Source organism: Coenobita brevimanus, chromosome 101 (genome assembly GCF_032717465.1).
Source record: "Coenobita brevimanus isolate Jiangsu-jjx chromosome 101, ASM3271746v2, whole genome shotgun sequence".
Taxonomy (NCBI): domain Eukaryota; kingdom Metazoa; phylum Arthropoda; class Malacostraca; order Decapoda; family Coenobitidae; genus Coenobita; species Coenobita brevimanus.
In genome coordinates this window covers 43,190,375-43,215,276 of record NC_137054.1, presented here as the reverse complement: position 1 = coordinate 43,215,276, position 24,902 = coordinate 43,190,375, and the positions used below count along the sequence as shown (strand labels likewise).

The following is a 24,902-nucleotide window of genomic DNA, read 5'->3' as shown; positions in this document are numbered from 1 at the left end:
AGCATGGAAGTGAAAAAGTTACTACATGACAGTATTGCGATACCAACTAACGTATGGAAGTGAAGCTTGGACGTTGTTGGAAGGACACAAGTCAAGAGTGAGAGCATTGGAAATGAGTTATTTAAGAGGAGCCAGTGGAGTCACATGGAGAGACAGACAGACAAGTTTGTGGTGTGGATGTGGATGTGATAGGAAGCATTAGGAGGAACACACTGAGGTGGTTTGGCCATATGGAGAGGATGGAGGGTGAGTGACTGATGAGGAGTGTGTATGTGAGTGAGGTGGAGGGGGAGAACGAGGATGAGATGGAGGGATGGGGTGGAGAGGTATATGAGAGAGGGGGGTGTGAGTTGGGAGCAGGGCAGTGAAATGGCGGGGGACAGGGCAATGTGGAGGCGATTTGTTTGTGCCCACCCCGTATGGGATTGAGGCATTTGGCAATAGATAAATAGATAGAAGATGAATGTTTACTCAGAAGATTTAGGAAAAACTTCAAGGAGAGCCACAGCTCTTTGTGTTCATACAGACAGTGCTGCCACCTGGTGTCTGCTGGTGAATATAATTAAAAGTCCTCAATGCAAGCATGGATTTTTAAAATAAGCAGATGTTTGTAAATTTCTATTGGCTTTTATTTTTTATGGTTTTATATTCTCTTTGCATGAATCATGCTGATACTTCGCATGCAATTAAGTGATGTGAGGACAAACCCAGCTGGGTCAAGCTCAACAAAGAAGAGTAGACTGAAACGATTTCTGGTGTACATATGTACATATGTATGACTGTTACAGATTTTAACTTTTATATAGCAGACTAGTTGAATGATGAAAAGTACTGAATAGAGATACTATCTGTCTATCAATCTATAGCCAGACACCATAATCCCGTAAGGGGTGGCTGTTTGTCTTTGAGTTGCTTTACAGGGAGGGCACTAACCCTCTGCCGACACGTAGGAAATACGTAATGGGTTGGTTATATGGTTACCACCTAGCATTGTAAATGATTTCCTGGCTTACAGGAAACCATTAGGCTTGTCACCCAATGTAAAGCTACCTGAAAAGGAAAGAAGAGTAAGAGAAAGGGAAGATTGAAGAAATAGGAAGAGAGGAGGACAGACAGAGAAAAAGAATGATAAAGGTGAAAGAAGAAGCAGGCAACACTACCTCATGTGAGTGGATGATGGTTGTCTTCACCTACCATGATAGAGATACTGAGAGGTGCCTATGTATGTACAAACCCACTGGTTCAGACTCAGTAAAGAAGAAGGATGGGCAGAAGTAATTTGTAGAGTTTAAATGTATGAATGTGATACAAATTTTCATTACTTTAGTTCTTATATTCAGTAATAATGAAACTACTGACTGAGGACTAATTGTGAATGAAGTTATTGAATGGAGAGGTGCATTTGTGTGACTGTGTATATCAAGCTGAAGTTTTAGTGGTTGTTGGTTAGGAGTCATAAACTTTTTCCATAGACATGCTTTTCCAAAATTAATGTGCATCTTACACAGTGCAGTGTCTTACATGCCACGAAATGCAGTATATGTCTGCGGATTTACCGTATTCCAGTAATGTTACGAAATTAACAAGTTTGTATTTACCCTGTAATATTATTGATCAGCTCTCATTAATTATTTAATTATGTAGCACTGTGTATATGCTGTATGAAAATGTTTAGTGTACCTTTATTTTTTTGTCCTTAATGTCATACTGCATCTGGTAACCCTCCATTCCTCTTCATCCCAAAGGGTCCTGGGCTTTACTATGTTGACAGTGATGGTAACCGCATGCCTGGCAATGTGTTCAGTGTGGGCTCTGGTTCAATCACTGCATATGGTGTTCTGGACTCAGGGTACCACTGGAACCTGGAGGACAAAGAGGCACAAGAGCTAGGTCGCCGTGCCATATACCATGCCACCCACCGTGATGCATACTCTGGAGGCATCGTGCGTGGTAAGCACACCTTTTGATAATGTTTGTACATCACCAGATTTGAAAATAGAGACAGCAGTCTCGATTGGCATAGTGTGCCAGTGTGTAGTTATGTAAACTTTTATGAATGGGATGAAGTGGAAAGTGGGAGTAGAAGTTTTTTAACCCATGGACTACAACTAGTAATGGTTATGAAATTCCTGGTTGTGCAGCTATTTGACAAATTTAAGAACACTTAGGAAATGCCTTCAAACATACATCTGCATCTTGAATGTGGCATGGCATACTTACCCATGAAATATTTTTGCTCCTCTCACTGTAGTTGTGGAATTATTATAGTCATAATTTTCCTTGCTGGCAGGGAACTTGAAACATCTGATGAGGAATGAGTGGCTACTGTTAGAACCTGATTGAGGTGCCAGTTATCCAAATAAGCAATAACTAGGGTGCAATGTGCAACTTTCAGTAATTTATTTCATCTCCTTCCCTTTCCATAACCACTGTTAGCCTTAAGAACTTTTTTTTTCCCCCTTTTTTTTTTCCCTACAGGTGTCCATCTTTCTCTTGTGGTAAGGCCAGAGTAAATTGGTTAGGAAGTACAGTATATGAATTTCATACATAGTAACCAGTGTGTGGTAGGTGGGGGCACTCACCATCCACTCACTCAATGTAGTGCTGCTCTTGGGTGTCTGCCCTGTCCTCTCCTCCATCCTTCTTTCCTTCCATCTTCTATCTTTCTTTCCTTCAGTCTTTCCTCGTCCTTCTGCCTACGGGTGACTTTAGACTCCCTCTTCTGTCTTTCATTCCTTCATTCTTTCCTCTTCCTTCTGCCTATGGGTGACTCTACACTCAGTGACAAGCCAAATGGTTTCCTGTACACCAGGAAACTATCTACTATGCTGGGTGGTAACCATACAACCAAATTTTGGCACCTGGTGGTTTAGTGGGTAATTATTATGCTCCAATCGGATTGAGCCGGTGAAGGTTTATATCCAAGGGGTGGTTGGGGTTTATTGCTCACGTAATGCCACTCAGGGATGAGTGAGGTTGGTCACTCTCATCTTAAATATCAGGACCACTGCCTAGCCCCGGGCTCCTACGCTCCTCATGGGGCAACGTAGGATTGGATGATGGATGAATGGATGGTAACCAGTGTTTGTTTTTATGATCAGCCTTGAGGGGTGTAAATGAAACATTTAACCTAATGTATCGGGCCACAGCTAGCACCAAATATCGTGCCACCGCTAGCACCAAATTTATGTGTCAGTTTAGCCGCTAATTCCACCGGATCCTCCAATTCTCTAGCCGTTATATGGAATAGCACAGCTGACTACATATTATGTGTTCTGCTGTTATTGTATAACTAGACCACCGGGTTGGAGATCGACGACACTGTCTGCAGTACACGTCAGCCACTCGCCGTCACTGCCCGACACTTTCCACCAAAGGTCCTCTGCCACTAGGAGGTGGAAGCTGGTCTGTTATATTAAGTGGTTGCGTAAGGTGACAGAAATGAGCAGATTAAATCTCTCTTTATTGGGCACAGAATAATATAACTGCGACCCGAGAGATATGTAAGAGCGATACCACCTCCCTTGATAACTATATGACTTCTTCTGATGCTGTACGCTCACCGTGCCGAGTTGGGCGTGGTGCTGAGGTCAGCTAAAAGTGAGGTGCCAAGTATTTACATATACTCTGGGCTTATGCAAAAAGTAGAGATAAATGACAACTCTACTAGCACATTATACACCTCTATAGAATGGTATTAAGTACATTCACATATACTGTACCAACATAATAAATGGTTCCCCAGGACTTTACACTTACGCACTATTCAGATATCTTTTCACTTCTCTTAACCTTCATTTTATAACTGAAACAGGGTGGCACTTGTGGTCTGCCATCCACCTTCTTCTATACCACAGCTAACAGCGAAATGATATTTGGTTGTTTATCATTCACACTTCATTACACACTGTTAATTATGACTAAACAGCTTTAAAAATTATTATATAAAATTTGTGATACTACAACTTCTTATGGAAAAAGATGTTGACACCAGAACATCGCTCAGCCACACCATTGACGTCCTCGTCGACATTGGTGTCCTAACTACCGTGTAGCCTAACCAGAGTGTAGGGTAGCTAACTATTTGGGAACATCCACTTGCAATCCGCGAGTACGGACACGTGGTCTCAGTGGGTTCCTTAATTGGTGCCTTAAATAGTAGCCTAAACCACAAACACAGGACAAGACCACAATAAGTAGAAGACCAATGCCAGGACCAAAATAGGAAGGAGAAAGGTATGAAGGAAGATAGGACAGTACATAAGGCTCTAAATTGGTCCTGTTCAGGTGGGAGAGGAAGGTAAGCTCTTTTAATACATGAGACAGCCTATTCATATTCAAGGAAGTAACACTGAATGAAGGTAAAAAGGGTCGTAACTGGGACGAGAAGTTCACTGACAAAGCTAGATGATGCTTGCTAGGCAGAACTGCTATCTCTTTACTGTGTAACTCACAAAAATCAGGTGCAATATAGTACCCCTTTACTGTAAGGAATTGATTCTGCAAGGCACAAGTCACGGTTACGTCCTCTGTCTCAGGAAAGTAAAAGTACTGTTTCGCATGAATATGAGCATGGAAAACTGACTTCAATTGAATGGGTTGGAAGGTGCAATGTTGCAGAGCAGAGGAAGTATTTGTGTCCAACAAGGCCCTCTTACACTCCTCTACCTTTAATGGTACGAAGACAAAATGGAAAGCAGGACATACATGGAGATCAAGAAATGAGGCCTTAGACTTCTCAAATTCATCCACAGTCGTTTCTGCTACACATTTTCTTGTCATCCGAGACAACTAGCACCTCAGGATTCTCTTCAATAACAAGTGTATTATAAGCAGTAGCAAAAGGGAAGGAAATGAACCGCCATGCCTGGTATGTTACAGCATTCCTCATAGGTACCAATATCAGGATGCCTTCATGGGTCAACTGGGCCTCCGACAATGGGTAATAATATTCCAGTTGACTCAGATCAAAGAGTGGCATAAGACCATGCTTCCACATAGCTATATCAGGTGCATTTGTTAGTATATTAGTAGGAAGCAATAAAGCATTAACCCTGTTCAAACTTGCATCGATTAAGCTGTCCACCATATTGGCTGGATGCTTCTCCAAAGCAGTGGTTGACTCGTCGAGAGCATGTAAGTACTCAGCGAATAACACCAAGTTAGCTAGGGTTGGTAGGTTAATTTGGATGTTGTTTACAAGCTCTGCTAGATGGTTGGTAGTCCTAATTATCTTATTAGCTTTGTTAGTGAACTCATCTAACTGTTTATACCCATGCATGATTAATCTATTATTGGCTTTAGCGGCCAGTGTCAAGTCATGCATCTGTCTACCCAGTTGCACTACGTCTTTATCTAATGCCGTACCAGAGTTGTTGAGACAGGATTCCTAGAAAATCCACAAGTCCTCTCTTAGTACGTGCTTGGACATGCTTGGAAAGATCAGAGTGTATGTTAGGTAAAGCAACATGCAAGTTAGTGAGCCTGTTGGTGAGCCTGTCTATATGCCTAGTCTGAAGCTCAACAATTCCATGCAAGGTTCGTTCCAAAGCTTCAGTGTCAGAGTTCGTCAATCGTGGGTTTTGATTTAACATTCTTCCCGCTTCCAACAGTTGCTGTTTGAGATTCGACAAGCCTTTGGAGACCTCCTTGACAACATCTGGCGTTTGGAGATAGCCTTCCATTGGATAGTAGACGCATACTGCATCTTCCACTAATACGACTTCTCCAAGTGGGCTCTTCAGTGCTCCTGGCATTAACGCAGTCATGTCCGTGTCCGACGTCTTTCCATAGGTCCACCCCAAGCAACGCACGAGGAGTATGAGCCACAGCCACATTTTTCTGCAAGAGAGGATACTCCCTTAATCACTCTTGTTGTGGGATCATAGCTTGCTGCGATACTCTTGGTTAGGGACAGGTACGGACAACGACATAGACTGCGACGAAGACAGAGGGGACAACACATCAGACGCATGGTTAGTTAGGCCTAGCTCTTGACTTACTAGTTTGATCCTGTCAGCATGTACCACCTCCTGAGTTCCATTAGCTTCATCCTTTATTCTATAAGTATTTCCACGTACTCGTTCCACAACGGTATATGGTCCGCGGAACTTAGGTCTGAGCTTGGAAATTCTCTCAGGGTTGTGGATCATGACCTTCTGGCCTGCCTGTAACGTCTTTTCTTGACTACCTTTGTGTTGTTTCGCCATCATCTCCGCTCTTGAGGCTTTTAATCTTTTCCGTACTTCACTGTGTATACATTGGAATTTCAACAACTGTACCTTTGCGTAGTCTTCTTCGTTGTATACTGGAGCAGGAGGTCCAGCTAACAAATCGTAGGGTAACACTTTCTCTTCTCCATAAAGGATATAATGAGGAGACTTCCTAGTTGATGAATTTTCTGAGGAGTTGATGGTCGCCACTACATGTGATAACCAGTCTTCCCAGTTATCCTCTTGATTTGAGGTTATTACTGGTCTCAAGACTTCCAGTATCTTCCTGTTTGTCCTCTCCAGCGGGCCATTGCTCTTAGGACTGTAAGGCGTTACAAAAACTTGCTTTACTCCATACATACGACAGATTTCTTGTAACACCTGGTTATGAAATTCACTGCCATTATCGCTGAGCAATACCTTAGGTGTAGAGTATGGACAAATCACTGAAGTCACAAAAGCGTGCGCCACCTCCTCTGAAGTTTTCGTCTGTAAAGGTGCTAAAACAGTGAATCGTGAGAAATGGTCCACTGCCACCAGTACATAACTTGAACCTTGACGACATCTCGGCAACGCTAAGAGATCAATTGAGACTGTATCCCAGGGTTTTTCCGGTAGAGGATACTCTAAGATGGGAGTTGGAAGTCCCGTCGTTGCTCGTATTTCCGTGCATTTGACACATTGACTGACGTGGGCTTCTATGTCCTTCCTCATGGTCGGCCAATAGTATTTCTTTCTCGCCTCACGTATGCATCTGTCGCAACCGGGATGACCCGCTTGAGGTAAGTCATGAACTAACTGTAGCACGGCTTGCTGTAAGGTAGCAGGAACAACCAACTGATATGCAGTGTCCTTCCCTGGGGTTGCTTATACAAAAGACCCTGTTGAAGATGGAAGTGAGTCATTGGTACTGGGAGTTCAGGTAGACAAGTCTCGTCGCCAGGCTCCAAGGCATAGATGACTTGAGACCACATCGCATCATTACGTTGTTCTGCTTTTACCGTGTCTGAGGAATACTCAGCAAGAGCAACATCCTCGGCTATGGTAGCAGCAATGTTTCTACTCAGCGTGTCGGCTACGACATTTTGACGGCCTGGTAAATATCTGACCTCTGGATCAAACTCCATTACCTTGCCAAGCCAACGCGCAACCTTACCGTGCAAGTTCTTTCCTTTAAACAAGTCGTGTATGGGTGCATGGTCAGTTAAAACAATTATCCGGTAACCAAAGATAATATCCCGGAAATGTCCTAACGCCCGCACGACTGCTAATGTCTCCAAATGTGTCGTCGAATAGTTCTTCTCTGGGGGTCTTAGTGCCCTACTAGCATACGCTATGGTGTGTGTCTTACCTTGCTCATCCTTCTGCTGTAACACCGCTCCCAGACCCAGACCTGAGGCGTCCGTGCACAGATAGAAAGGTTGAGTATAATCAGGAAACGCTAATACGGGTGCTTCTGACATGGCTTGTTTGAGCTCGTTGAAGCTTTTCTCTTCCGAGGGTCCCCATTTCCATGCAGCATCCTTGTTAAGTAGTGTCGTTAAAGGTGATGCTATGATGGTATACCTGTGGACAAAACTCCTATAAAAGCCAGTGAGGCCTAGGAACGATCTTATCTGATCCTTGTTCTGTGGTGTAGGGAAATTTAACATTGGCCTTACCTTGTCCGGCACAGTCTTGATGCCATTACCATTAACTAGGTGTCCTAAAAATCTAATACTGGATTTCAGAAATTCACACTTTGACAGCTTAATTTTCAGACCTGCGGATCTCAAGGTTTCCATCACTCGTTTTAACTTGTTAAAATGACTGTTAACATTGTTACTCACGATGATTAGGTCATCTAGATACGCTAAGACGTCTTGCCCTAACATCTCGCCAGACAATTGGTTTATCATCCGCTGAAATGTTAAAGGAGCATTACTCAGTCCAAAAGGCATCTGGAGAAATTCAAAGTGCCCACGGTGAGTGCTAAAAGCAGTAATGGGACGCGACTCTTCGGTCAGCTCCACCTGCCAATACCCTGACGCTAGATCCAGACAAGTAAACACAGTATACTGTTACCTTGTTCACTTTCCGAAAATCCACAACAGGTCTCACACCACCGTCCTTCTTAGGCACTAGAAAGAGTGGTGCATTCCAAGGTGAGTAGGAAGGCTGGATAACTTCATCATGAAGCATCTTTTCAACTTCCTCATCCACTGCTTCCCTTTGGCTGTGCGGTAGACGGTATGCAGGCACATAAACTGGATTTGTACCAGGGCACAAACCAATATGATGCTTCACCCTATCCGTCCTACCCAGCACTTCTCCTGGAAGTGCTACTACATCTGAAAATTCTCTAAGGAGGGCTAGGAGTCGTGTTTTATGGTCAACATTATCCGTGACCTTCACATATTGCTCCAGTTGTTTTTCCTTAGCCAGACGTACAGGTTCCGACTGAGTCGTTGCTTGAGATGTAACTACAGGAGAGATCACCGGCACGTCGTCGACTTCCTTTATGGGGGCACCATAGCACATCAAGTCGCCTATATAACAACCATCTCTGAGCTTAACTGCACCACCACTCATATTTGCGATGAAGAGGGGCGTCTTCTGGTCTTGGCCAATGCTAGCCAGAGTCGATTCCAGCGACAATGCCTTATGTTTTACAGTCTCAGTTAAGCATGCTACATCAGTTCCCACCGACACGTCAGGTACTCGGACAGGAATTTTACAGACAGTTCGACTGGGTAAGTGGTGATTACCACTCACTATAGCCCTGACTTTCTTCCAGTCCATACCCTCCGCTTCGTGTGCATCCGGGGACTCCCTTGACGCTTAACTTGTCGGGGTCACAACTGATTGAACGGCTCCTGATTGGATGCCAGTTCCAGTTCGTGTCACTGAGGGATTAAGGCCTACAAACTCTTTCCCATTAAAGGAAATGGAATGTCTTTGAGGATGTATTACTATATCATACTCCTCCATGGTTTCAAAGCCTAACAGCCCATCAGCTGGCAGAGGAAAATCCTCACCCACATAAAATGTAGCACGTAACACAGGAGATCGTTTATCTGCCCTCAATGTCAACGGCACCTGGCTTACAATCTTCATTCTACTCCCTGTCACACCTGTCAGCATTACATCAGGTGCTGATAATGTCCAGTTTGTTAGAGGCATTTCACTTTTAAGTCATTCCAGCGCTTTACTAGAAATAATGTTTGTACATGCCCCTGTATGTACGATCAGGGACACTTGGCCTTTCCCTATGATCCAAGGAATAGATAATAAGTCCACCTTAGTAATAGCTGCCACACACGCATCGGTGGATTGTACTATTTTAATTACTTTTGCATGCGGCCCTGAGCTTCCCCCGAACTAGCTTGGTTCCCTGGTTTCTTCCTCTCTTCTATGACAAAGGGGCAGTAGTCCGCAGGATAAGGACACTGCCCATGGATGACACACCGTCTTTGCACTTTTGGCTTAACAGCCTTGGACCTTTGCTGTGGAGAACTAGTAGCTGTATCTCTCCAGCCCGAAGTTTGCAAGGCTTTGCTAGCTTCTGCATAGCATATGCCTGCCTTCGCCAAGGCCTGACTTTCAGTACAGTTAGGATGGTGCTGTGCTATATCAGTAGCCAGATTAGTAGGTGCCATATTAGGTACAGGTATCTGCCACAAAGGAGGAGGGTTAGTCTGACTTTGCACGCCCATATTGTTAGTCATGCCCCTGGTATTTGGATAAGGGCCCTGGGTTTGCATGCCATTATTAGTATTCATGCCCCATTGATTAGGATTCTGGGTTCGCATGCCAATACCATCTGTGTTTATACCCTATGCATTTGAATAAGGAACAGAAAATAAATTCTGTCCAAAACCTTGTGGTGTACTGAAAACATCTGAAGTATACACAGGTATGTGAGTGGTTGTAGTACTATCAGTAATGACTGGATTTTGCATATCCTGAGTGACCAAAGGTACTGTTGTAGTCTCAACTTCCACAGTCTTCTCACTAGGAATACCCTCATTAGCAAGACTAGTGGCCATTTTGGATCTAACTGATTGCTCTGGGACTTGAATAAGTATGACCAGAATGCAAATGCAAAGCATTCAAATCCTCATCCAGTCTTTCAGAAATATCCTCATCACCTTGATCCTCAATATGTCCTTCACTCAATATGTCTGAGCACTTTTATTTGATGTATCAACTCACTCATAAAATGCTGAGTCTAGTGGGGTTGGCTGATCTCTATTTCCCTAATTTTGCATCCCCACTTTTTCACTGTATCCATCTAACCTTGTCAGTAATATTCCCCTCCCAGTTACAGGAAGATAAACTGACATAAAAGGATAGTTACGGTAAGTGACAGAGAACGGAACACATATAAAATACACAGAAAGTATATTTATTTCAAGGGAATTCTGAGAAACCTTTATTTCCACACATTAACTAACTAACGTGTGTTGCTTCAAGTGTGTGTGTGTGGATTACTAATGCATGGACACTACCTAGATATGAAAGTCCAGGATGACGTTCCACATTCCACGTTCCACACTCCACCAGACTCCTCCAACCATACACGGCAGCCCGCTCGCTGTGGGAGTTAGCAGCATGCCAGGCAGTGACACCACTCGACATACCACACACGATCGTGGCACCACATACGCCCACTCTCGCTCTCCCTCGGCTCGCTTCGGCCGTCCGCGCCTCTGGAGTTGCTTGAAGTCGCTAGTTGACCCACTCCTCACCGCACTGGCTTGAACTCTCCTTATCTCTCCTCTCACACACGAGAGCGAGATTCTTGCCAGTTTGCGTTTGAAGATGGAGATATCTCGCACACCACAGGGCGAGATAACTGCCAGTTTGTGCTTAAGATAGGAATCTCGCACTGGCAGAGTAATGGGAGGAATTAATATTCACCACTCCAGTTTATCTGCTCCACTTAACTCACTGGTAATTAGTCCCCTTACAACAGTTGAGTAAGATTTTCTGTTTCACCTTCAGGAACGAGCGATTGCAAGGGTTACTGGTTCACAGCATAAATCCCTTTAGCACTTGTATCGTATCCCACCGCTGCCACCAATTTAATGTATCGGGCCACGGCTAGCACCAAATATCGTGCCACCGCTAGCACCAAATTTATGTGTCAGTTTAGCCGCTAATTCCACCGGATCCACCAATTATGTAGCCGTTATATGGAATAGCACAGCTGACTACATATTATGTGTTCTGCTGTTATTGTATAACTAGACCACCGGGTTGGAGATCGACGACACTGTCTGTAGTACACGTCAGCCACTCGCCGTCACTGCCCGACACTTTCCACCATAGGTCCTCTGCCACTAGAAGGTGGAAGCTGGTCTGTTATATTAAGTGGTAGCATAAGGTGACAGAAATGAGCAGATTAAATCTCTCTTTATTGGGCACAGAATAATATAACTGCGACCCGAGAGATATGTAAGAGCGATACCTCCTCCCTTGATAACTATATGACTTCTTCTGACGCTGTACGCTCACCGTGCCGAGTTGGGCGCGGTTCTGAGGTCAGCTAAAAGTGAGGTGCCAAGCATTTACATATACTCTGGGCTTATGCAAAAAGTAGAGATAAATGACAACTCTACTAGCACATTATACACCTCTATAGAATGGTATTAAGTACATTCACATATACCAACATAATAAATGGTTCCCCAGGACTTTACACTTACGCACTATTCAGATATCTTTTCACTTCTCCTAACCTTCATTTTATAACTGAAACAGGGTGGCACTTGTGGTCTGCCATCCACCTTCTTCTATACCACAGCTAACAGCGAAATGATATTTGGTTGTTCATCATTCACACTTCATTACACACTGTTAATTATGACTAAACAGCTTTAAAAATTATTATGTAAAATGTGTGATACTACAACTTCTTATGGAAAGAGATGTTGACACCAGAACACTAATGTGCCATACAGTTTGCTTGACAGTGCTCCAGCCATAAACTTTGTGATGTGAGGTTGAAAATCATACTCATTAGAGATGCAGAATCAGCAAATGAAACTCTCCACATAGGACATCATGTAAACAATAATCACACTCCAGAGAATATATTAATGATGCAGACAGAATGCGCAACAGCATCTTAATATTTCATCATGTTGCTTTTGGCCTTAGTTACAAACTGGAGGCATCTGAGCATCAGTCTATAGCCAGACACCACAGTCCCACAAGGGGTGACTGTTTGTCTCTGAAATAGTTGTTGTACGGTGAGGGACACTAACCATCCGTCAACCCACTTGTTGACACATAGGGAACATGTTTGGGTTGGTTATATGGTTACCTCCCATCATTATGAATGGTTTCCTAACTTACAGGAAACCATTAGACTTGTCACTCAATGTAAAATCACTTGAAAAAGAAAGAAGACTAATTAAAAAGTGACAGGAAAGATGGGAGAAATAGGGGGAGAGGAGGGCACACACAGCAAAAGAATGATAAAGGTGAAGGAGGAATAGGCAGCACTACATCAAGTAAGTGGCTTATGGGTGCCACCTCCTACCACCCATTTGGGCATGCTGTATGCTAAATTTTGGAAGTATTCATCATCCTTCTCCTTGACCCCCATGCTGCATGTCTCATCCATAAGTTGAGACACTGAGGAGGTGTTGCATGTTGAAACCTTGTCCTTCATGTAATTTCATTGAAATCCAGAGAGTTACCTTGCTAATTCAGCACTTCAGTGTCATGCTCTGAGAGGAATTTCATAGCTCTTTTTGCTCTGTTACATGGGACAGAGTCTTGCATAAAATGTGTGCAACCATGAATGTCATAAAATTGCGGGGGATGGCTGTTCAGCACCCGCATATATTGGTCAGCTTTCATTGTTGTGGTATTAGGAAGGAAGTAGAAACCTCCCCTGCCCACTTCCCTGCTAAATCAACCCCACATCATCACATTATCACTGCTTGACTGTCTTTTGTGTGTAGTAGAGGTCGTAGTGACTGATGGTGCGAGGCCTCCTTACCCACCCTATTCGAGGACAAAAACACATAAAGGTGCTACCATCAGAGAACATCACCTTCCTCTAGTCTTCGGAGGTCCAGTCTTCATATTTTCTTGCAAAGTGAGAAGTGATTTCATGGCTGGTAAGCATGATGTCAGCTTCAGGTCCTTCCGCAGCCTGTTTTGGATGGTGCAGATAGACACACGTTTGTAGGAGCTTGGGGTGATTAACTTTGAGTTGTGGAGCCATAATATCAGGAGTTTTAAGCACCACACACCTTAGGAGATTGTCCATAGTCTTTGTGTTGTGTTGTCCCGGACAAGGTTTCCTTGGTGAGACAACATTTGGTGGGAGGCCATGTAGACTGGATGTCACTCTTGTCACTGATCGTACTGATCATTCACCTCATTTAGCTGTTTCTTTGGTAGAGATGTTTTCCTGCTTCCAGGTTAGGATACGAGCCTTTTCCTTATTAGTTTGATCGGTAACACTCATAAATCTCAATCACCGGAGTGCTCACAGTAACATCAGTTACCTTGATCCCTTGCTCCCTTGCTTATCTTGAACTTGGTTATAGCAGTATTTGTTATCACTGCAAGATGAAACTCTGCACTCCTGCCATTATTGCACATTTTTCAGCTAAAAAACATTGTTATTGTGCACCTGAGCCAACAATGATGGTGCAGTGTCTGTGATTTCTGGTGAGTTTGAGGGATTCAGAGATGAGGCCCTACTCGAGTTAATCCCAGGTGGTGGAGACCACCATCTCTCCATGCCCAAGCCTCAGAAGTGCTTACCTCAGGTCCATCTCAGGTCTGTTTATGGTACATTTTTCTTCCTTACTGTCCCCTTTTCATCATTTTCCGTTAACCTAACCATGCGTTGGTGTCGTTCTAATTCTTACCCTAACAGTATATATGTATTTAAAGGGTATGAGTAGTTATTAAATGGAAAGTTTGGGGCTACAATTAAGGAGCGTAGTACTAGTTGAAGCCTCCACAAACTACTGAAAGTTGCCAGTGTTCGCTAGATCACTAAGTAGCATGTAGTCACTACCTGCTCACAGCTGGTGTACCTTTTAAAAAATTCCTGTTCGGATTATTACTCATGCTTAAAGCATTATATCCATCATCCAATCCTATGTTGTCCCAAGAGAAACGTAGGAGCCCGGGGCTAGGCAAGTTGGTCCTGACATTTAAGATGAGAGTGACTGGCCTCACTCATTCCTGGGTGGCATTACATGAGCAATAACCCCAACCACCCCTTGGATATAAACCTACACGGGCTCAATCCGATTGGAGTGCCTTAACTGCCCACTAAACCAACAGGTGCCATAATCTAGTTATATGGTTACCATCCAGTGTAGTAAATGGTTTCCTGGTGTACAGGAAACCATTTGGCTTGTGACTCAGTGTAAAGTCACCCATAGGCAGAAGGAAGCGGAAAGAATGAAAGACAGACAGACAGAAGCGGGAGTGTAAAGTCACCATAGGCAGAAGAAAGCGGAAAGAATGAAGGGAAGAAAAACAGAAGAGGATGGAAAGAAGAAAGGAAAGGGCAGACACCTGAGAGCAGCACCCAGTGTAGTAAATGGTGTCTTGGTGTACAGGAAACCATTTGGCTTGTCACTCGGTGTAGAGTCACCCATGGGCAGAAGGAAGAGGAAAGAATGAAAGAAAGACAGACTGAACAGGAAGTGTAAAGTCACCCATAGGCAGAAGGAAGAGGAAGGAATGAAGGAGAGAAAGACAGAAGAGGATGGAAGGAAGAGAGGAAAGGGCAGACACCCGAGAGCAGCACTACATTGAGTGAGTGGATGGTGAACACTTCCACCTATCACCAGTAAAGCATTATACCTGTATTATATTCATACTTTATTGATGCCACAATGAGATATATGATGAAAAGTTCTTCATAGAGCTACCTAAAGGCCATGAAAGCTTATTATGTGTGTTTGCACTCAGCACCTTTTTACCAAGTGTTATGTATCTCATTTGTTGGAAAAACTTATCATACAGTTTCCAGAGATTGTAATCTTTTATTTGGCAAATCCATTCTATCCATTATACACCTAACCCGTGGATTGCGCAATTACCCCTTTTTATCTCACCCTGTGGTGCGCAAAAAACAAAGGAATAAAGTTTTTTTTTTTTTTTTTTTTTTTTTTTTTTATTATATACTTGAAGATAAACATCCAGGGCATCATCTGGTGAAAAGAAAAAAATCTTTCTCTCTCCATCTTTGCGTAGCGCCATGCGTAGGTTTTCGTAGGGATTGAGTTGTTTACGGTGATGCACGACTAGCACAGCCTGAGCTGTGGCTCGCACTCCACGAGTTAATAATAATAAGAATTGTATGGCGAAATATCACACGGAGGTGAGATCACCAGCCCAAATTTTTAAATGCCAAAATTTTAAAACACTTTAGTACCCTTGTTGAAAGGACAATAACTCAACAACATTGCTGTCTTTGCATCGCATCAGAGGCCAGACTTCCCCATTATATTATCATTACCATGTTTTCCAGTCTGCATGTGTATTATCGCCATGTTAGGTGATTCACACCAAAGTTATGTTGATGCGAGTCACTCGGTAAACAGGGGTCACTAGATTGTTTGTGTAGTGCATATGATCTTCAATTGTTTAAGTACCATATTTCCTTTATTTTTTTATGTAAGATACAATTTTGTTTTACCCATTTACCATTTTTGCATGCAGATGTACATCCAACACCTAAAAACATGACGGTGATCAATACTCAGGCAGCATATTAATGATCGTATGTAGACTGTCCCTAAACTGAGATAGACACAAATGACAACCTTGTATTTCTATTATATTTTGATAAAGAATCCATTTTTAATCCAGTATTATATGTAGATAAATCTTTAAAAATTCTATTATCAGTAAAGTGACACAAAAATTGTATAATAGAGGGTAATTCAAATTGACCACACTGTTTCATTTTACATTAAGTTATCTAGCAAGCAGTGGCATCTTTTTCCAGTTTGTGGGGACTCCAGTTGAGAAAAATCCCATAGGTTCTGTGCTTTCTTTATCATGCACTAGGCCAGGTACCAGTTATGCGCGCTACCGAAGGGATCACTGTACAGCAGGAAGCAGTGTCTAAGGGTTCTGGCTAGGAGTGAACTCTGCAGTTCTACCCTATATCTATGTGTGTGGTTGAATGAGTTAGGCTTAAATACAGCATTAGCTTGAAGTAAGCCTAGAGAGATGCTAGCTGTCACCAGACAGAAATTGAATTAATTGTAAGGCGTGCATCGCAAATGAAACGGGCCCATTCCTGCCCATTGTATTTTGAAGCAGAGTGGCCAGTTTCTTTTGGGGTGTCTATATATCGCAGCCCCCATGGTGGCATTGCTTGAGGTATGTTGCAGCCTATGGATTAAGGCAGCTTTTGCCTAGTACTGAGCATAACTGCCTAATATTGAGCTTAGATAGATTTCTCATGTGGCTATAGAAATCCTCTGCCATTGAAAAGGATGAAATTAACCCAGGGCTAGGGGAGGGAACAGTTTAATTACGGGACACAGTATTCAACAGACCAATATCCGAATTTTACATAATGTATTTGAATCGCCATTATTAGCATCGTTTTACGGGATCCCAATTATCCAAATCCCTCCTCAAAAATAATATTTTCCATCTTTTTTAAAATGCTTTCTATGAAATGCATAAGCAACCTCTGACGGTTTGCCACCTGACCGCACATGTTAGTATTGCCCACAACACAACTCACTTCAGTCTAACCCCACTATATATACAATTGGATTACATCAAGTAATAACTGATTCTATAGCAAATAATTGTATAGTGATGTCTTTTAATGTGGATTCAATGGGATATATTTTTGGTCATGGGTCACCCACCCTGAAAAGCCTGAAAACAAGTTTCCAACTTGCCTAAAGTGGTTCTTTGGCTAGTTTAAGTCACCACCATGGGTCCTCCCTAAGGCTAGGGAACAGCTGGCATCCTTGGGCACTTGAGGTTTTCAGGAGCAGGTGTTGAATGATAGGGGAAAGCAATCCAGTGAGGTTGTAGGAGAGTGATCCAGGGAGACTATGGGATAGTGATCTGGTGAGGCTGTGGGAAAGTGATTCGGTGAGGCTGTGGGAGAGTGATCCAGTGAGGCTGTGGGAGAGTGATCTGGTGAGGCTGTGGGAGGGTGATCTGGCAAGGTTGTGGAAGCATGATCTGGTGAGGCAGCAGGAGAGCTCAATAATCTTTGATAAGAAAGACAGGTTAGAGACAGGGCGATAATTTGTCATGCTCTCGACGTCAAGGCCAGGTTTCGTGAGTAGGGGCCTAAGCAAGGCACATTTCTTAGACTGCACAAAATTATATTCTAAGAAGCATCTATTTATTACTGTGCCGGTAAAGTCTGCTTCCCTGCTTGTACACATCAGGCAGTTGTGACAAGTTACACGCATTGAGTGGGCAAAATGTTTTGTTAAGTTCTCTGATATAACATTTGACTTTATTTACATCCAGTGGATTAAATGTTGAAAGCAAATGATCCCCTGTGTGCCGTTGTTGGAAGTCAAGTGAATACACTTCACTAGAACTGTTGTCTGAATCATTTCGTATGTGCGATATCTTAGTTGTAAAAAAATGAAGCCAAATCAGAGGCCGATTAGGCATCAGATACAGAAGTTTAACAATTACATTCCTCCGACCAGGCAAATTGTTCATAACTGTAGACAGGTTTTTTTCATCACCACCACATGAATCAACTTTATTTTGATAGTACCTTGCCTTCTGGGCTTTTACAGTGCGAACAACCACTTTTCTCGCACAAACATAATGCAAACGAGTTAATTCAGTCCCTTTTGAGCGCCACTCGTGTTCTGCCTTCCTACATTGTCCACACAAAGAATTAATGGGTGATCCATACCACGGAGAATTATCAAGTACAATGATTGTTTTTACCACCTCAGGACAATAGTGATAAAAAATTGACCCAAGCTCATTGTTATGTATGTGAACCAAATCATCAGAAGAAAGATTTGAAGAGTCAGTGCAGTTTAGACGCTGATCAGTTTCACGACACATCAAATGGTGGTCAACGTTCCTGTAATTTCTAAACCTGATGACCTTTATATAGGAAGGGGTTTTCAGGATATCAACACTAAAAGTGAGCAGAGCATGATCAGAGATGAGGGGGTCAGCTGAGTCAACCTCCATATCCAATATGTGCCTGCAACCAACACGGGATAAGATCAAGTCAAGGACATGTCCCGAGACATGAGTAGGGTCACTCAGATGATTGAAAAAATTATTCTGGGTGATCAGCTCAAGGAATTCTGAAGAAAATGGTTTTGACTGCGGACTGTCAGCCCAATAATTGAAATCACCGCAAACAAGAAGTTCTCTTGATTTAAGAGAAAGAAACTGACCAAACTCCTCCATAAAACCCAGATCTGTGCCTGGATGACCTGGTCGATAGACAGTTGCAATTCTAATGGTATTCTGATGGAAATTTAATAATACAGTAAGACCTCACTATAACGGACTAATTGGGGCCCATGCCATTATGAAAAATGTGAAATTCCGATAAAAGCAACATCTGGACTTCCCCCTGCTAAACCGGACTTACCAATATATCAGACATTAGTCTGGATCATATGAATGGTTTTTAAACTGTTTTGAAGACCATTGAGGTACTGTACTGTGTTATAACTTCACTACATTAATCAAATGGTATAATATATATAATAATACTGTACTGTACAGTGATAAACATGTCTTCTATTTATCTCATTGTGGTGGACATAGCTGAAGTGGTCAGGCAGTCCTGACTGCTTCTGGCAATCAGACTTTTTCCGATATATAGGAATTTAGTCCAGTAGCTCCTCAAGTCCAATAAAAGCGAATTCCAGTCTATTGAAGTCCATTATATTGAGGTTTTACTGTACTTCCATAAATTCAAATGAAGATGGGGTCAGGTCCGAATCTATGAGAGAAACGTTTGCAAGTGCTGCCAAGTAGGTGAGTGCTACACCTCCTCCTGGACAGTCAGCAGCAGGCCTGGGAATGCTTATAATAGAATGTGTCTTGGGCAAAGCACTACAAATAATATTAATATCAGACTCATACAACCATGTTTCAGTCAAGCACAAAATCTCAAGTTCGTGCTGATTTAGAGCTTTATTAATATGATCTGTCATATTACAGATGGAACAGTTATTTAAAAGGGAACAAATATGTAAAAGATCCATCCTTAATTGGTTCAAGAGGGATGTAGACAGTTTTTTGAATGGTCGAAATTGGTGTTTTCAATCAATCTGTTCCTAAGAGAAATCATAATTGGACAGTCTCTACAAGATGCAAAATGGGCAGCCGACTGTGAATTAGTATTAGCTTCTTGATACCTTAAGGAAGATTAATTGATGCATTTGGGAGAATTTGTTACTACAGTCCTTAGACTTATGGGCCCCAGCACAAAAAACACATTTAGGTTCATGATTTTTTCTAGAACACCTCTCAGATGTATGAGATGTATGACCAAAACCTTGACAGTGATGACACTGTGTAACCCAGAATCTGTCAAAAGCACAGCATCTTGTAAGATTCACATAAATATAATTGCCCTGCTGTATGATGGAGGATCTCATCTCTGGCAACATCTTCAAGACAGCAGTTTTAGTGTCATTCCATGATCTTGTGCACTCATTTCTTGCCTGTTTATAGTTGATACGTGTCCTCTCACTATTGTGTCTTCTGTATCTATTCCACAGCAAGTCTCTTTTTTTCTTTTGATTTTAAACCATTTCTTTATTTTCATTTCTGTTTCTTTGTGCTAAGGGATGTAATTTTGGACTCCTATTTCATAAAGATCACAGAATTTTCTATATGCACTTTTTAAATCTTGTCCTCTAAGCTCCTTTTCTCATTCTGTTTCTAAGAAGTACTTTTTCAGGTCATGATAGTTGCCCTTTTTGTAGTTCAGACTTCTTTTTTTTTGTAACTCATTAGTGGTAACATCATATGCAATCCTGAAGTTACAAGTTAATACTAAATGGTTGCTTTTGCCGAATGGAGGGTGATACATTATTTTGCCAATTTCATTTTCTTGCCTTGTAAATATCAGATCTAGTATTGATGGATCATCAGGTTGTCTTTTTCTGCTTTTTTCCATTACATGCTGTGTTGGGAAAAACTCCTGCTCAAGATCTAGGACCTTTTGATCCCAACAGCTTTCATGGCTTTTTACGTCTAGAATATTCCAGTTTATATTTGTATTGAAATCTTCAGTTAATGTAATTCTTTCAGATATCTCTTCCATTCAATGTAGTAATGTTCTTAAACTCTGAATTGTACTTTCTGGCAGCTCTTTATATTTGCCTCTTTCCCAGGTGTATGTTTTGGGTGGCATGTATAAATTTGCCACAGTTTCCCTTCAGATGTGTTAATTTCCAATGCAATCAGTTCTACTTGTGAGGGTATATCTACCGGTAGTTTTATTTCTGACTTGTAGATTTTTCTTTGTCAAGATTATAATTCCTCCTCCCGTTCTTATATTTCTGTTTCTTCTCCACAAAATATGGGGTATCGTTTAATATCATGGGTTAATTTTGTTTCAGTTAGGTAAATAATATGGGTTCCTTTTCTTTGATGTAGTCTTCTATCTCCTGTAATTTAGACACCATTCCATCTGCATTTGAGTACATCAGCTTAATCATCTTGTTTACATACTTGCCATAACTTGAGTCTACTACCTTCCTCCTTTTTATTTCCTGTTGGGTATGTACCACTTTCATACCTTGTAAAAAATATTTTAAAAAATTACTCTTCCTCTGATCTTCTCTCATTCTTTGTTTTTGCCTCCTCCCTCTTCTCTTTTATATTCCCAATTCCTCCTGAGTTAGTTATCTTTTTATCCATACCTTTTTAAATTCCTCTTTTACCATGAGTTTGTTTGCATTTTTTTTATTATTTCCTCCACAGTGTTCATACTCTGGAGGGTTACTTTCAGCAGCCTTGACTTATTTCTCTCATATTTCCCTAGCCTTTTGTGTTCTTTGTCTTTATTACACCTTTCCTCTGATACTTCAATATGCTCATTGTATTTGCCATCTCCTTTATCTCTCTCAATGTTGTTTTTTATTTCATCTTCATGTATACCGGTGATTACTGTAGATTTATTGATATTTGCTGCATCATTGACCAGTCTTGGGTTGTTTTGGATTTTTTGGTGTTTTCACTTCTTTTCTAAGACTTTTTTCTTTGACTTTTTAAGTCTTTCTTTACCTTCACCATTTCAGCATACGTAGTTTCCACATCATCTTTGTAACTTTGTATAACTTCATCCACCTGGGTTATCTTCTCTTCAGTATCGCTGCTTTGGTTTATCAGACTGCTTGCATACCTAATTGTCTCTGTATCATTTCTGAACTCCTCCATAATACTTTCATGGTTGACAACTGTACTTGCCATTTCACTGTTCAGACTTCTAAGTGAACCCATCTCAATTGACAGCTCATCTATTGTTATGTCTTTCTTGTTTCTGTGTGTGTGTGTGTGTGTGTGTCAGTGAGAGAGAGAGAGAGAGAAGAGAGAGAGAGAGAGAAATGACCCTTTACCCAAGCATGTCTTTCAGCAACTGTTTGATCAGTCAGTCTTCCTTATTCATTCCAAGTTCATTTACAAAATAGTAATCTTCATATATATCTCGGCTTGTTCATTGTCCTTCCACAGTGTACCACATCACCAAGGATGGATGGAGTAAAATCTCTGAACAAGACAGCAAGGACCTGCACTACCAGTATGCAGAAGAAAAGAAGCAAAGTACCCAGTAGGAGTAGGACACATCAGCTCATCACCATGAGAGGAATAACAGTCTTGGCGCCAGACATGCCAATATTTCAACATCAGCATTAGTCATCGTCCTTTTCTTCTTAAGGAGTTTGGTCTTTAATGAAAAATCCAAACTTTCATTATTCTTGCAAAATCATATATTTTATGATTATTATTTTGTAATTTGTTTGGTGGAATAAATACTGAAGTATTATGATTTTGTTATATACCTTACAATATGTATGTAAAGGTTTAAACTATGTGTATGAATTATTAATGGTGGACATATGTGCCCAATACTTGTACTATTTTACCGTTTAAGCTTATATACTTGTGTGTGTGTATATATATATATATATATATATATATATATATATATATATACACACACACACATACATACCTTTGTCTCAATTAACACGCCTATGTGGTGGATGTGCAAGTGCGCACTATTTGATATCGCACTAATTGATACACATAACTTATGGGGAAAAATTCATTTGGTGGATGAGTGACTCCAACTTTAGGGGTTAAACCTTTAAACACTGATAATTACCCTAGTACTAAATAATTATATGTACATACACACACATGTACACATACCCTCGATGAGCTGGTCTAAACCGGTTTGCGGCCCCCCCCCCTCTCTCTCGTAAATAATACGAAATAATACGCACCCAAATTGCACTAAAATCATACTAGAGTGGCTGAAAGTGTTATATTATACTGTGAATTTTGTGATAAAATACAAGTGATTTAGTGATGTTTTTGCTATAATCAAAGAAGTCATATGCTAAGCGCATTAGCAAGCGAACATTTTTGTGGTTGCAAACTGTGCAGCAATGCTATGAAATGACTCATGACATTATCAATAAGTTTTGTAAAAGGAAGCGGTAATAAAAGTCATTCATGAAGTTTTATAAAGTTTGTAATGATTTTCCTCTTGCCGCTAACTGTTTCGCTAAAGTCAAACATAAACACTGGAATGTTGTTGTTAAACCATACAAGACTGGCTAGAAGTTTTTTTTTTATTTAATTTTTTATTATTATTGTAATGGTCATGAGGTAACGTGACAGTAACCCTAGTTTGTACGGAAAAAAATCTTGTGGTTTGGTGGAATTTCCGCCACACTGGGCTCTTTCCAGTGTCAGACAGTCAAAACATATCTTGTATTCTCTCAAATCGTTCTCTGAGCCTTGAGTGCATATGGACATGCAGTTTGTTGCAAACAATAGTAGAAAGATTGAAGTTTGTCTGACTAAAATATTAGCTCTTAAGATTAAGGATAAGTGGGATAGAACACGAGTTGAAAACACCCTTTTTTTTTCTCTCTCTCTCTCCGCACTGAGCACATTCAGCAGGCTGTCGTCATGGCTGCTGCAGCCAAAGGGTTAAGGCATCTGCAGCAACCAAGATCTGGCTGATCTGCATCATGGAGAGCTCTCCTGGTGTTGCTGGCATTGGTGTAACCTCCTCATGTCTCACCTCCTGTAATGCATTCTATAGATGCTGCAGTAATCACATCTGCTATGGTGGCTTCACCACCATTATTAATCTGAGACATTGTGGATATTTTGAGACAGCTCGCACCATTTGGGAATAGCACTATTTGATCACGCGCTAATTGGGACCTAGGTGTGTATATATATACTGTATATAAATATTGTTGCGTCCCTGTCCCACACTGCCGCAGGCTCCAACAGCAGTAGTTCAGTATAGGAAGGATGTTGCCCAATGAGTTGCTCTTCCTATGGTCAGCCTTTAGGTGTACAGCACACAAGATCAGTTGAGGCGAAGATAAACTCTGGCTTCTTAAGTTCACTGCCTTTATTTTCTAAATAACTACACTAAATACTTTCCAACTTCACTTCAGTTTTCACAAGCACTGGAGCTATACAAACTTTACAAACTGCAATTACACATAATGCCTGACAACACTTCACTGTTTTCACAAGTACTGAAAATATACAAATTGTACTGCACTGACAATGCTTGCCAACATCACTATTTCCACAAGCACTGCACTGACACTGAACTACACTCAAACTGAACTGAAAACCAACTGAACTCTCTTCCCCATCCTTATATAAGCTTCCTTGCTTCTCCAACATTCTAGAACATGCTGGTCCTGTACCTGCCCCTAGCAACAACAGTTACCAATTTGGAAACATCCAAGGAATGCTTAAGTTTTATTACATTACATAACACTGTAAATTATTTACCATACAAACTTAATTTCAGTTACATAATTTAACAAGCAGTCACATAAATATAACATTGTAGAGAAAAATAACAAAATTAATGCATAACTTACAAAATAAATACGCTCACAAACAGCACGCAAACTGGCAACTCTGATTCGTACCAGAGCCAGCCACCATAAACATTGAGAAACATTGAGATGCTTCTCGAGCACCTACCTGGCAAATCCCACTACTTAACACTACCCCTCCCCAGTTCTTTGTCGTCTCGACAAAACTACACAGTATATACAAACCTTAATCCTAATGATACATATAACTATATACAAAATAATCCGATACATATAACTATATACAAAATAATCCTTCAACTTATCAGGTCTTGTAGGCCGCTTCCGATGATGTCCCTTTTCCTCCACAAAGTCCACTCCTCCTGGAAGGTCTTGGTCCTCTTCCTGATTCATATCTTGGGCAACTGTCACCGTCCTCTTGCACTTTAGCTCCGTAGTCCTCCTCAACATCCTCGGCTGTGGGAGAGCACGATTCCCCAGAGATGTCCCAGCTGTACTGTCCTGGCCTATGGTACTGCCACAGACAGTTCACGTGTACCATCTTTGGGCGAGACTTCCTGCCTTCCCGAATCCAAATGTTATGTCTGATAGGCGGTCCGACACAGTGTAAGGCCCATCCCACGGGCTC

The 24,902-nt window shown here is 41.6% G+C and overlaps 1 protein-coding gene across 2 annotated transcripts in view; it reads left to right on the top strand.

The window, feature by feature from the left end:
* Positions 1 to 23,008, top strand: part of LOC145415094 (proteasome subunit beta type-5-like) — a 130,161-nt gene extending 107,153 nt beyond the window's left edge. The window contains exons 5-6 of one of the 2 annotated variants that reach the window (XM_080284508.1): positions 1,746 to 1,950; positions 21,903 to 23,002. In XM_080284508.1, the coding sequence (XP_080140634.1) occupies positions 1,746 to 1,950; positions 21,903 to 22,003 (306 nt within the window). In that variant the 3' untranslated portion in view covers positions 22,004 to 23,002. Of the gene's footprint in view, positions 1 to 1,745; positions 1,951 to 21,902 lie in introns of both variants that reach the window. The other variant, XM_080284509.1, reaches the window with a different exon arrangement.
* Positions 23,009 to 24,902: the final 1,894 nt, after the last annotated feature.